Consider the following 14,879-nt stretch of genomic DNA (forward strand, 5'->3'; position numbering starts at 1 on the left):
GATTAATTTTTAGTATTTACATCTCTAGCTATTTGGTCATACACTATGTGTGTCTTTTCTTTCACATCACATACAGTTTTATCAAAGATTTAACATTTAAATTTTGTATATTTTGTATATGACGCTCTTCATTTTCATCATCGAATTTTTATGTTTTTCTCATAGTAATAACTTTTAAGTCTAGTTGAAACCCAATTTGTTATCCATTTATTATATCCTAATTCATATGTCCAGTCACCTAATGTACAACCAGTTTTTACAGTATTCCACCATTATTAATGTATACTATACAGTCCATATCAAAATGAATAACGGCTTCACCTTTCTATTGGTATTTGCTAGCGTTGATTCGGAAATCGTCTTCCAATCGTAAATTTCATCAATCTTTTCTTTTTCTGCTCCATAATACTCTTAATTTTAATCATTGTAATCATTCTCTAGACCGTCTGGTTAGCCGAGCGGTCTAACGCATGGCTTTCCGGAGCGGGAAGGAGCGCTGGTCCCCGGCACGAATCCGTCCGGCGGACTTGTGTTGAGGTCCAGTGAGTGGTTTTTAGGCGGTTTTCCATCTGCCTCGGCGAAGGCGTGCTGGTTCCCCTTATTCCGCTTCGGTTACACTACATCGGTGATTGCTGCGCAACCAAGTTCTCCACGTACGCGTACACCACCATTACTCTACCACGCAAACATAGGGGTTACACTCGTCTGGTGTGAGACGTTCGCTGGGGGGTCCACCGGGGGCCGAACCACACAATAACCCTGGGTTTGGTGTGGGGTGGCGGAGGGGTGAAGTGGAATGCGGTAGTCGTCGTGGGGTTGTGGACCACTGTGGCTGCGGCGACGACGGAGCCTCTTCGTCGTTTCTGGTCCCCAGTTAGCATACATTACAATACAATCATTCTCTTCTTCTTTTCCTCATTGTGCAGTCATAAATGCAGTGTTTCTAAAGTCTTCTTTCGGAATATTGTCCCAATCCTGGAGTAACAGGTCTGACGGAAAGTTTACTAGCACATTTCTTGAAACTTATCTTCCTCCTGTCTGCCAAAACCATGATGAGAATTTTTAGGCACTGGCAGACTATGGTCTGAAATGGAGAATAATGTCCTCACTGAAGCTGATGGGAAGAGAAGTGCTCTCACCTTTTCCTGCTCCTTTGGAAAACATGGTGAAGTTTAATTTTTTTTGCATCCAACATTGGGTGCAGCTGAATTAGCGTCTGAAATTGAGATTAATATCCCTTCATTAGGTGATGGTAAGAGACTCTATAAATATTGTTCTTAACTTATTGATTTACTTTGTTTGCTGTGGATGACAGAAATTTAAAATAATCAATCAATTACTTTATTTAAGTATTATTACCAGCAGAGTCAGCTTGCATTTTTCGACAGAATCGCTGAAGTGCCATGAAATGTGCGCCGTATTTATTATTAGTTTTTCTCAGTGATGAATAGGCTGTCACTTCTTTCGCTGCTTCCTCGTAAGTTGTTTTTGTTGTTGTGCCTTCGTTCCTCTTCTTTTTGTGGTTCCTTTCACAACAAATCGAAACAAAATGAAACAAATTGCCCACACCTCGCTTTGTTTTACACTCTTGGTGCCTGTGTCAATGTGCATGTGCAGACATCAACATGATGCTGAGTAAGCAAGTTGAGACATGTTCATGCAAGCTGCAACAAGTGAAAGTTAAATGATAGTGATCAAGTGAAGACGTTTTAGTTTTTTACCGCATTAAAGTTGGTATTAAAATGAGCGAGAACAAACTTACTGTGGTGTACAGGTCAGAGTACCAACGGCCTTTCTGCAGTGGTAACACTGGCTCCTGTCAGATCGCCGTAGTTGAGCACTGTCAGGCTTCACTATCACTTGGATGGGTCAGTGTCCAGATCAGCGAAGTGCTGTCGGCAAGCCCTTGTGAGGAGGTATCTGTGAACTGACGGCTCCAGTCACAAAAACTGACAATGTGCCTATAGCTTTGCGCAGCGCCTATTTACATAAAACATTCAAGAGCCAGCTTCGTTCAGTATTGTTTCATAAAAACTATTGCATTTTTCTTAGATTTGCTTTCAACCAAGTGTGTCCTGATAGAGTACATAGCATCCTTTGACAGCAATTGTTGTGACTATAAAAAGAGTTTTATTTAGTGCGTTTACGAAATGGGGAAGCAATCTTTTTTGTGTGATTAGCTACTTCCTAAGTCGTGATATAACCCTTTGTTGCCTGACGGTAGTTAAAAGTATCAGTAAGTTTTGACTCTCATTATTTTCTCGTGGTGCTGTTTTGTGATCTGAAAGCCTGTCGGTACGTAACAGTAACTCTGCTCTACTGTTTCATAGATGTTATTGTGCAATACATAGACCTCTCTCGCGGTCAGAGCTTGAAATTGTTTTTCACGCGCTGCTGTGAAAACAGAAGATTGTATGTGCCTGTTTCCGTGGTGTTGCCTGAATTTGTGTGCAATTTATTGAAACTTCCGTTGAGTTTTCCATTGTACGTACTTACCTTCTTTGTTTTTTTATAATAGTTTGAAGCATTACGTTACATGTGAATGAGATAAAGTGGAAAATACAAGGCGGACTTATTAGTACCGTCAGGTTGTGCGAACACTTTATTGTAGCAACAATGCGTTACCTTTCACTAGTTGTTCTGTCCACTTTTTCTCACACAGAAATCCGTAAATACATTTGCCTGTGGAACAATTAGAACAAACAGGAAAGGTTTGCCAGGGAATTTACCTAAAGAAAAATGTCTAAACCGTGGGGAATCAAATCACAGAGAGTCATCTTTAGATCTAACAGTATTTCAATGGAGGGAAAATAAAGTAGTGTATTTTGCGTCAGACTTCCATGGCACTGAACAGAGCGTAGTGACAAGAAAACAGAAAGTTGGAACTAGTATGACTAGACCATGACCAGTTTTTGTATGTGATTACAATAAACACATGGGTGGTGTGGATCACGCAGACAAATTACGTTCAACTTATGGTCTTGACAGGCGATCAAAGAAGTGGTGGCACCGTCTCTTCTGGGGAGCAATAGAAATTGCTTTTGTCAATGCTTACGTCATTTTCAGTGATCTACATGGGGCACTTCCACTGCTGGAATTCAGGAGTGCTGTTGCACTAGGGCTAATGAATGAACAGCAAGTGCCAAATCTCAAAGAGAGAAACTCCGGTAAAGATGAAATAACTCCCCCAAAGAGAAGGAAGGATAACTTTTCTGTTCCGAAGAATGTACGTCTTGGCAACTGAGAAAACCATTTTGTAGTGTTCAGTTGTAAAAGAGGACGATGCGAAATGTGTGCGAAAAATAAAATTCAGTCGACACCACATTCACAATGTAGTACATGTAAAGTGTATTTGTGCTACAATGAGAAAAAGAACTGTTTCCTACAATTTCATGAGGTATTACTAGCACTAAATATGTGATATGTATATACTGTCAAAAATGTATAGCTAAGTTACTATGTATTGTGAAGTTGCTGTAGAATAAATTTATGCGAAATTTAAAAAAAAATTCAGAAATATCATATTTCTGTTAATTAATTTTCTAATGTAAAAATATTTAATATTTATTTGGAATAAAGTACAAGTTATAAAAACTGGAGCACTTTTCGGCGCATATTGTGATTCTGTCCATGGAGTCTGACGGTACTTCTGAGTACCAGGAGACAAAAAAGTTGTGAAAAATAAAATGAAATTTTACAAAAAATCCTACCGTCATTTGAGGCCACAATAGCATAAATTCTGCAAAGAAAATGATAAAAAGTAAATTTTTTCTTATGTCAGGAAACAAAGGGTTAAGGTAACAGATCGTGTACGATGACGTAGTGATATGGAGGATAATGCGATTGCATACTGCTAAAGGAGGTGAAGGAATGAGTTTAGAAATATCTAAGAAAGTTTTTAGGAATAAATAATAAGCCACACGCCAGAAACATACCAGCACCTAACTCGATGCCGTTTTATCACATACTTGTGCACTAGTAATCCATCACATATTTTTCTACAGAGTATACCGTACTTTGTGTCACCTGTGTTTGACATGTGACCTGAGCTTGAATTCTATGTTAAATTTTATCACGGATTTCAATGAATGAATAAAAGAATGAAAGAATTTTCGTCAAGTTAGTGACATAGTGTATGAGTCATATAAGTACTGAAGCACATCAAAAATCAGATGCACACTATAATGAAACAAGCTCGCCAGTGACACGGACTAAGTTTATGAATTCGTTTTCCTGGATACGGTGCAATCAAAATGTAGATACTGACTGCAAGCTGAAACATTTCAACAGTATAAATGGTATCTGTTGAAGAACAGTGATGAAGAGAACTAAAAATAGTACAACACGCAATTTATTTATTTGGAACACTAACGTATCTCAGACAACTCGCCCACTTGCTTAATTTCACTTGTGAAGTATCTTACTCCAATATCTTGACCACTTTATGAAATATTAGGAGTGTCTCATTTCGCAGTACACTGTGTGCCAGCCAAAGTGATGGAATACCATAAGGAGGCAACACTGCGATCAGAGTGAAGCAAATTGAACAACCCTCCGCCATGTTTTTGAAAGTCAAAATAAAAAAGTGAAAAAAAGAAACGTGATAGTGTGTAAGGAAATTACGAATCCTACACTAAAATAATAAATTCACATATTCAGGTGAAGTTGAACACATGAAAGTTCTTTCTGTAGTCGTGTGTAACACAAATGAACAAAAGCCCCAACAGATATTATATTTAAAAAATACGCACATGAAATGAGATGTATTCCTAGATTTACTGCTTTTCTGCTGGCGCAAACTTTCGAAATGAGTTCGAAAAGAAATTTGGTAACAGCGTACCTTACTAGTTCGCATACGTATTATTTCGCGTTTAAAACAACCACAAAATGACGAGTGACTAAAATGAGGAAACCTCAATCGCTTTCGACTGGTGGTCGCCTGAAATCTGATATCGGTCACGTGACGTCCCACGTTAGTTAATTTTGAGGGCATTATAACTCGCGTGCTCAGGCAGAACCCTATTTCAGGACAACGGCGCGTTGTAGATTTGTCACAAACACGTCACTCCAGATTGGATTTGTTACAATTAAAAGTCAGTTAAAGACACAACAAGTGTGAAAGTAATCAGAAGATTGTAAGAGCAACGACAATAATTTTCGATAGTGTAACCAACCGCTGTTGTCACGTCGTTAGGCAAGTGCAGTTGGGGAGTCGGAGGAAGTACACTCCTGGAAATTGAAATAAGAACACCGTGAATTCATTGTCCCAGGAAGGGGAAACTTTATTGACACATTCCTGGGGTCAGATACATCACATGATCACACTGACAGAACCACAGGCACATAGACACAGGCAACAGAGCATGCACAATGTCGGCACTAGTACAGTGTATATCCACCTTTCGCAGCAATGCAGGCTGCTATTCTCCCATGGAGACGATCGTAGAGATGCTGGATGTAGTCCTGTGGAACGGCTTCCCATGCCATTTCACCTGGCGCCTCAGTTGGACCAGCGTTCATGCTGGACGTGCAGACCGCGTGAGACGACGCTTCATCCAGTCCCAAACATGCTCAATGTGGGACAGATCCGCAGATCTTGCTGGCCAGGGTAGTTGACTTACACCTTCTAGAGCACGTTGGGTGGCACGGGATACATGCGGACGTGCATTGTCCTGTTGGAACAGCAAGTTCCCTTGCCGGTCTAGGAATGGTAGAACGATGGGTTCGATGACGGTTTGGATGTACCGTGCACTATTCAGTGTCCCCTCGACGATCACCAGTGGTGTACGGCCAGTGTAGGAGATCGCTCCCCACACCATGATGCCGGGTGTTGGCCCTGTGTGCCTCGGTCGTATGCAGTCCTGATTGTGGCGCTCACCTGCACGGCGCCAAACACGCATACGACCATCATTGGCACCAAGGCAGAAGCGACTCTCATCGCTGCAGACGACACGTCTCCATTCGTCCCTCCATTCACGCCTGTCGCGACACCACTGGAGGCGGGCTGCACGATGTTGGGGCGTGAGCGGAAGACGGCCTAACGGTGTGCGGGACCGTAGCCCAGCTTCATGGAGTCGGTTGCGAATGGTCCTCGCCGATACCCCAGGAGCAACAGTGTCCCTAATTTGCTGGGAAGTGGCGGTGCGGTCCCCTACGGCACTGCGTAGGATCCTACGGTCTTGGCGTGCATCCGTGCGTCGCTGCGGTCTGGTCCCAGGTCGACGGGCACGTGCACCTTCCGCCGACCACTGGCGACAACATCGATGTACTGTGGAGACCTCACGCCCCACGTGTTGAGCAATTCGGCGGTACGTCCACCCGGCCTCCCGCATGCCCACTATACGCCCTCGCTCAAAGTCCGTCAACTGCACACACGGTTCACGTCCACGCTGTCGCGGCATGCTACCAGTGTTAAAGACTGCGATGGAGCTCCGTATGCCACGGCAAACTGGCTCACACTGACGGCGGCGGTGCACAAATGCTGCGCAGCTAGCGCCATTCGACGGCCAACACCGCGGTTCCTGGTGTGTCCGCTGTGCCGTGCGTGTGATCATTGCTTGTACAGCCCTCTCGCAGTGTCCGGAGCAAGTATGGTGGGTCTGACACACCGGTGTCAATGTGTTCTTTTTTCCATTTCCAGGAGTGTATTTCGCGTCTTGGTACAGGCTTTTTTATCATCTTCGCGTTTGTAACACTCACTGATACTTTTTTATTCACATAACAGAATAATATTCTGCAACGTACGATGTTATCCGCATATAAGAGTGTACTCTATCAGGAATGAGTTTCTTCAATTTCGTGACTTCATTCGGATTTAAAAAAACAAAAGATGACGCTGCCGCGAATGAAACCATCAGCAATGAGATTTGTATTCTTTCTTGTCATAAATATTTGACCTTTTGTTTTTCAAAACAGTTCGCGATTTCAAATATCGTGCTTAGGCCGGAATCTAATCTAAGTGCTGCGCGAGAAATGAGCAGCAATGACATTTATATCCTTGCATATCTCAAATACTTAGCTGTTTACCTCCGAATATGTTGCGATTTCCGAGAGTGTGAATAGCAAGGAACCTAAGAGCAGAGCTCGAGTTGCTGCAGTCATATTTATAGCGTCGTTTGTCACAAATATTTAGCTGCCATCGAATACTTTACAACGCTTTCCTTAACTTGGCGGCCAAGCCAAAGATCGCACCACACAGAAAGGAACTTTCGCCACGTGTCGTTTTCCGAACTCCAGTTGCAGACGGTAGTAGTACTTGCTGATTTGCTCATTTTAATGACTCGTACACAATGACTTCCGAGAGTATGACGGAAGGAAGCACTGAACAACGTGTTATAGCCTCTCTGCGTATACTCTATCTACCTGGTGCCAACTGTAGCACCTCTGTTTTTTATCCCAACCTGATCTGATCGAATAGCAGCCCAATATTTATTATTAACATGACCGTGAACCTAATGGGGCTGGTAATCGGAGTTGACTGCTACAGAAGTTGTTACTTTCCAGTTCGTCCTGTTCAATACTATAATACCGAATGTATGGTAATAAGGAACACAAACACAGTTTTACTAATTACGAACTTATACAGGGTGTTACAAAAAGGTACGGCCAAACTTTCAGGAAACATTCGTCACACACAAATGAAGAAAAGATGTTGTGTGGACATGTGTCCGGGAACGCTTAATTTCCATGTTAGAGCTCATTTTAGTTTCGTCAGTATGTACTGCACCCCCTCGATTCACCGCTAGTTGGCCCAATTTAAGGAAGGTAATGTTGACTTCGGTGCTTGTGTTGACATGCGACTCATTGCTCTGCAGTACTAGCATCAAGCACATCAGTACGTAGCATCAACAAGTTAGTGTTCATCACGAACGTGATTTTGCAGTCAGTGCAATGTTTACAAATGCGGAGTTGGCAGATGCCCATTTGATGTATGGATTAGCACGGGGCAATAGCCGTGGCGCGGTACGTTTCTATCGAGACAGATTTCGAAAACGAAGGTGTCTCGACAGGAAGACGTTCGAAGCAATTGATCGGCGTCTTAGGGAGCACGGAACATTCCAGCCTGTGATTCGCGACTGGGGAATACCTAGAACGACGAGGATACCTGCAATGGACGACCCAATTCTTCGTGCAGTTGAAGATAACCCTAATGTCAGCGTCAGAGAAGATGCTGCTGTACAAGGTAACGTTGACCACGTCACTGTATGGAGAGTGCTACGGGAGAACCAGTTCTTTCTGTACCATGTACAGCGTGTGCAGGCACTATCAGCGGCTGATTGGCCTCCACGGGTACACTTCTGCGAATAGTTCGTCCAACAATGTGTCAATCCTCATTTCAGTGCAAATGTTCTCTTTACGGAAGAGGCTTCATTCCAACGTGATCAAATTGTAAATTTTCACAATCAACATGTGTGAGCTGACAAGAATCCGCACGCAATTGTGCAATCACGTCATCAACACAGATTTTCTGTGAACGTTTGGGCAGGCATTGTTGGTGATGTCTCGATTGGGCCCAATGTTCTTCCACCTACGCTCAATGGAGCACGTTATCATAATTTCATACGGGATACTCTACCTGTGCTGCTAGAATACTTGCGTTTACAAGTACGACACAGCATGTGGTTCACGCACGATGGAGCTCCTGCAGATTTCAGTCGAAGTGTTCGTACGCTTCTCAACAACAGATTCGGTGACCGATGGGTTGTTAGAGGCGGACCAATTGTATGGCCTCCACGCTCTCCTGACCTCAACCCTCTTGACTTTAATTTATGGGGGCATTTGAAAGCTCTTGTCTACGCAACCCCGGTAGCAAATGTAGAGACTCTTCGTGCTCGTATTGTGGAAGGCTGTGATTCAATACGCCATTCTCCAGGGCTGCATCAGCGCATCAGGGATTCCATGCGACGGAGGGTGGATGCATGTATCCTCGCTTACGGAGGACATTTTGAACATTTCGTGTAAAAGAGTGTTTGAAGTCACGCTGGTACGTTCTGTTGCTGTGTGTTTCCATTCCATGATTAATGTAATATGAAGAGAAGTAATAAAATGAGCTCTAACATGGAAAGTAAGCGTTTCCGGACACATGTCCACATAACATCTTTTCTTTCTTTGTGTGTGAGGAATGTTTCCTGAAAGTTTGGCCGTACCTTTTTGTAACACCCTGTACTCTTCTCAAAACACAAAAAGGAGACAGCCACTGCCTTCGTCATACATATCTAATTACGGCTAATCTCAGCACAGGCTTTCTTCATTTGCCATTATCGTCACACGCTAATCCATCACTGCATCCAACACTGCAATTCAAGGTTAGGCCGGCGCGGTAGACGCGAAACCAAATATCGACACTAGTAACGTCACTGGTCACTTTTATAAAGATACTTCATCACTTTCGCGGTATTTATTTATTATTTAGGGGTCTAACCACGGCGATGGTGACACCCTTCTCGGTTAAAAACCCTGTATTCCAATAATGGCCTTCACACACACACACACACACACACACACACACACACACACACACACACACACTCACCATTCCCGCCAACCACTCTGGCTCTCGCAACACGTCACAATCGATTGTTCGCCTTATCGACCTGTGCCGAGTGCAAAGTTATAGTAAGGGCCTACGGACCCCTTACACAACACAGACATGCAGTCCAGCATGAACGTACACTGTTTGGCTGACTTTACTGCAACTCTTGTTGCAGAACCTGTTGTTCTACTACGAGTCGGAGTCGTGCAGCCGGCCGTCGGGCGTGGTGCTGCTGGAGGGCTGCTACTGCGAGCGGCTCATCACGGCGGGCAGCGCCAGCCGCAACCGAGAGGCCGCCGACAAAGCCGTGAGTGTCTGCCTCTGCCACCACGTCCTCTCCCTGCTGCATGCTCTGCCTGTCCTGTCCTCAACCACTTACACGCGTCCCCGTGGCCTTTTGTGTCTTGTTATTATCAGTGGAAGATCTTTTCCGATCAACTGCGTCATCAATGGACATCGGGAAAATTCAATGTTTGAGAAATTGTCATCGGAAAATGTGCTAGGTTTTAATCGAGGGTCGAGACACCCCTGCCAGTCCTACGTTCTGACAAAGCCAGGTCCGTAACGTTTCCCACACCTCTGGCCCAATGTGGTGTAACGAGTTTTAATATTTTTGTGGGATGTGAAATTTAAAAATCTCTCTCACACCGGCCTAATTTAGCTTCACTGATCAGGATAAAAAAAAACATGCGTATATTAAGGGAATTTTCACTCACAAAGCAGGCTTATCAAATTCACACAGTTCAATACTGTTCTAGGGTATGTTAGGTTAGTGTTATTTAACGTCTCGTCGACAACGAGGTCATTAGAGACGGAGCGCAAGCTCGGATTAGGGAAGATGGGGAAGGAAATCGGCCGTGCCCTGTCGAAGGAACCATCCCGGCATTTGCCTGAAATGATTTAGGGAAATCACGGAAAACCTAAATCAGGATGGCTGGAGACGGGATTGAACCGTCGTCCTCCCGAATGCGAGTCCAGTGCGCCACCTCGCTCGGTCAATACTGTTCTATTCTGATTAAATTGAGCTTAACTTAAATTCCATAAGGCAGTGAAGCAATTTCGAAGTCTCGGTGCGACGAAAATTGTCAGTCGATCTCCTCAAAACATTTGTAATAATTATTAACTTTCGGTGATCACATGGGGAAGACCGGAGATATGCTGGTAAGACCGCGTTAGCCCATTTATTGAAAGTAATAAACTGGATATTTGAGCGTACAAAACGGCAGGTTCGTCCAGTGTAAATCAGACGTTCTCCACTGATCCCGTGCCACACAGCGTAGTAAGCAGACACTGTCAATAATAATCAGTTAAAAAATACGCGAACACACTTACTTTATTTTAGTTCATGTATTAAATTCCTTCTCATACAGAATCTCATCAAGATGGCGACTAGCTCAACAATACATACATATACATCTTCGTTCTTTCACGGCTAATCGGCAAGATCTGAATCATTCTTTTCATAAGAGAAAACATAGCAGAGAAGCTATTCCATGCAGTAAATGCACACTCCAAGGCTTGAAACTACTTTTCATTGATAATCATCGTATATTAAAGTTTAGGAATCGGTAGGATAAGAAGAGATATTTCGAGATATGTACTGAGTTATATAATTTATAAAATTTCTGAAAATATCACGGAAAGACTGTTGCAAGAGACATTACAGAGTCCACGACAGAAAACGCTCAAATAGAGAAAGCAACGAGTCGAGGAGGCGAGACGACTGGGGACATCTCACAAGAGTCGCTGCTGAAAACTCTAGCTGAACTCATGGTGGAACGATGTTACTCGTGGAAGGTAGGTAATTGCTGGCGTAGAATGCTGTAGCTCTGGAAAGCGAATGCGATATTTGATGTGGGAAAGTGTAAGTAGGCTGTTGGTAACGCCACGTAGCGCTCTACATGAAAATCACTGACTGTGCTGTGTGAAGTCTGTGGCTGGTTTGCATTGTTGGAATATTTGCTATTGTAGTGTTGGGCAGTTGGTAGTGAACAGCGCGTAGCGTTGTGCAGTTGGAGATGAGCCGCCAGCAGTGTTGGATGTGGGGAAAGAGATGGCAGAATTTTGAGAGCGGACGATCTGGACGTGTGTCCATCAGAAAGAGTAAATTTGTAATACTGGGTATCATGAACTGATATATATATATATATATATATATATATATATATATATATATATATATATATATGATGACTTTTGAACACTATTAACGTAAATACATTGTTTATTCTGTATCAAAATCTTTCATTTGCTAACTATGCCTATCAGTAGTTAGTGCCTTCAGTAGTTAGAATCTTTTATTTAGCTGGCAGTATTGGCGCTCGCTCCCAGCTTCAGGCAGTGTTGGCTTCGGTCACACAGCTTGAGGCTGTTGCCAATGGGCATCACTGTGGGGGTCCGGATGGCGGTTTGTCGGGGATGGCCAGCTCGTCCCACGCATCCCCTGATCGGACTACGACTGTGGTTGCCCGGGATACTGCCCGCATTGAGGCTGATCCCTCACCTGTGGCAGAGTGGGAGGTCGTCTCAAGGTGAGGCAGGGGGCGAAAGACATTCTGGAGGGCTGAACGGAAAGCCTCTCCAATTTGTCTGACGAACCGGTTTCAGGCTCTGTCTCAGGCTGATACTGATCTTCGGTCTGACATGGCTGCTTGTCCTGTTCCAGAGGTTGCCCCTCAGTCTGCAAGATCCGGGAAGTCGCAGAGGGTGGGCTTACTGGTAGTTGGGAGCTCCAACGTCAGGCGCGTAATGGGGCCCCTTAGGGAAATGGCAGCAAGAGAGGGGAAGAAAACCAATGTGCACTCCGTGTGCATACCGGGGGGAGTCATTCCAGATGTGGAAAGGGTCCTTCCGGATGCCATGAAGGGTACAGGGTGCACCCATCTGCAGGTGGTCGCTCATGTCAGCACCAATGATGTGTGTCGCTATGGATCGGAGGAAATCCTCTCTGGCTTCCGGCGGCTATCTGATTTGGTGAAGACTGCCAGTCTCGCTAGCGGGATGAAAGCAGAGCTCACCATCTGCAGCATCGTCGACAGGACTGACTGCGGACCTTTGGTACAGAGCCGAGTGGAGGGTCTGAATCAGAGGCTGAGACGGTTCTGCGACCGTGTGGGCTGTAGATTCCTCGACTTGCGCCATAGGGTGGTGGGGTTTCGGGTTCCGCTGGATAGGTCAGGAGTCCACTACACGCAACAAGCGGCTACACGGGTAGCAGGGGTTGTGTGGCGTGGGCTGGGCGGTTTTTTAGGTTAGATGGCCTTGCGCAAGTACAGAAAGGGCAACAGCCTCAACGGGTGCGGGGCAAAGTCAGGGCATGCGGGGACCAAGCAGCAATCGGTATTGTAATTGTCAACTGTCGAAGCTGCGTTGGTAAAGTACCAGAACTTCAAGCGCTGATTGAAAGCACCGAAGCTGAAATCGTTATAGGTACAGAAAGCTGGCTTCAGCCAGAGATAAATTCTGCCGAAATTTTTACAAAGGTACAGACGGTGTTTAGAAAGGATAGATTGCATGCAACCGGTGGTGGAGTGTTCGTCGCTGTTAGTAGTAGTTTATCCTGTAGTGAAGTAGAAGTGGATAGTTCCTGTGAATTATTATGGGTGGAGGTTACACTCAACAACCGAACTAGGTTAATAATTGGCTCCTTTTACCGACCTCCCGACTCAGCAGCATTAGTGGCAGAACAACTGAGAGAAAATTTGGAATACATTTCACATAAATTTTCTCAGCATGTTATAGTCTTAGGTGGAGATTTCAATTTACCAGATATAGACTGGGACACTCAGATGTTTAGGACGGGTGGTAGGGACAGAGCATCGAGTGACATTATACTGAGTGCACTATCCGAAAATTACCTCGAGCAATTAAACAGAGAACCGACTCGTGGAGATAATATCTTGGACGTACTGATAACAAACAGACCCTAACTTTTCGACTCTGTATGTACAGAACAGGGAATCAGTGATCATAAGGCCGTTGCAGCATCCCTGAATATGGAAGTTAATAGGAATATAAAAAAAGGGAGGAAGGTTTATCTGTTTAGCAAGAGTAATAGAAGGCAGATTTCAGACTACCTAACAGATCAAAACGAAAATTTCTGTTCCGACACTGACAATGTTGAGTGTTTATGGAAAAAGTTCAAGGAAATCGTAAAATGCGTTTTAGACAGGTACGTGCCGAGTAAAACTGTGAGGGACGGGGAAAACCCACCGTGGTACAACAACAAAGTTAGGAAACTACTGCGAAAGCAAAGAGAGCTCCACTCCAAGTTTAAACGCAGCCAAAACCTCTCAGACAAACAGAAGCTAAACGATGTCAAAGTTAGCGTAAGGAGGGCTATGCGTGAAGCGTTCAGTGAATTCGAAAGTAAAATTCTATGTACCGACTTGACAGAAAATCCTAGGAAGTTCTGGTCTTACGTTAAATCAGTAAGTGGCTCGAAACAGCATATCCAGACACTCCGGGATGATGATGGCATTGAAACAGAGGATGACACGCGTAAAGCTGAAATACTAAACACCTTTTTCCAAAGCTGCTTCACAGAGGAAGACCGCACTGCAATTCCTTCTCTAAATCCTCGCACAAACGAAAAAATGGCTGACATCGAAATAAGTGTCCAAGGAATAGAAAAGCAACTGGAATCACTCAACAGAGGAAAGTCCACTGGACCTGACGGGATACCAATTCGATTCTACACAGAGTACGAGAAAGAACTTGCCCCCCTTCTAACAGCCGTGTGCCGCAAGTCTCTAGAGGAACGGAGGGTTCCAAATGATTGGAAAAGAGCACAGATAGTCCCAGTCTTCAAGAAGGGTCGTCGAGCAGATGCGCAAAACTATAGACCTATATCTCTGACGTCGATCTGTTGTAGAATTTTAGAACATGTTTTTTGCTCGAGTATCATGTCGTTTTTGGAACCCAGAATCTACTATGTAGGAATCAACATGGATTCCGGAAACAGGGATCGTGTGAGACCCAACTCGCTTTATTTGTTCATGAGTCCCAGAAAATATTAGATACAGGCTCCCAGGTAGATGCTATTTTTCTTGACTTCCGGAAGGCGTTCGATACAGTTCCGCACTGTCGCCTGATAAACAAAGTAAGAGCCTACGGAATATCAGACCAGCTGTGTGGCTGGATTGAAGAGTTTTTAGCAAACAGAACACAGCATGTTGTTATCAATGGAGAGACGTCTACAGACGTTAAAGTAACCTCTGGCGTGCCACAGGAGAGTGTTATGGGACCATTGCTTTTCACAATATATATAAATGACCTAGTAGATAGTGTCGGAAGTTCCATGCGGCTTTTCGCGGATGATGCTGTAGTAGACAGAGAAGTTGCAGCA

The 14,879-nt window shown here is 44.2% G+C and overlaps 1 protein-coding gene across 1 annotated transcript in view; it reads left to right on the plus strand.

Annotated features, from left to right (window-relative positions):
* The window catches only part of LOC126413258 (ras-specific guanine nucleotide-releasing factor 2-like), a 1,992,910-nt gene that overhangs the window by 563,761 nt on the left and 1,414,270 nt on the right, over window positions 1-14,879 (plus strand). The window contains 1 exon segment of the mRNA XM_050083160.1: window positions 9,708-9,839. Coding sequence (XP_049939117.1) covers window positions 9,708-9,839 — 132 coding nt within the window.

The sequence above is a fragment of the Schistocerca serialis genome, chromosome 7 (genome assembly GCF_023864345.2).
Source record: "Schistocerca serialis cubense isolate TAMUIC-IGC-003099 chromosome 7, iqSchSeri2.2, whole genome shotgun sequence".
In the NCBI taxonomy this organism is placed as follows: Eukaryota; Metazoa; Arthropoda; class Insecta; order Orthoptera; family Acrididae; genus Schistocerca; species Schistocerca serialis.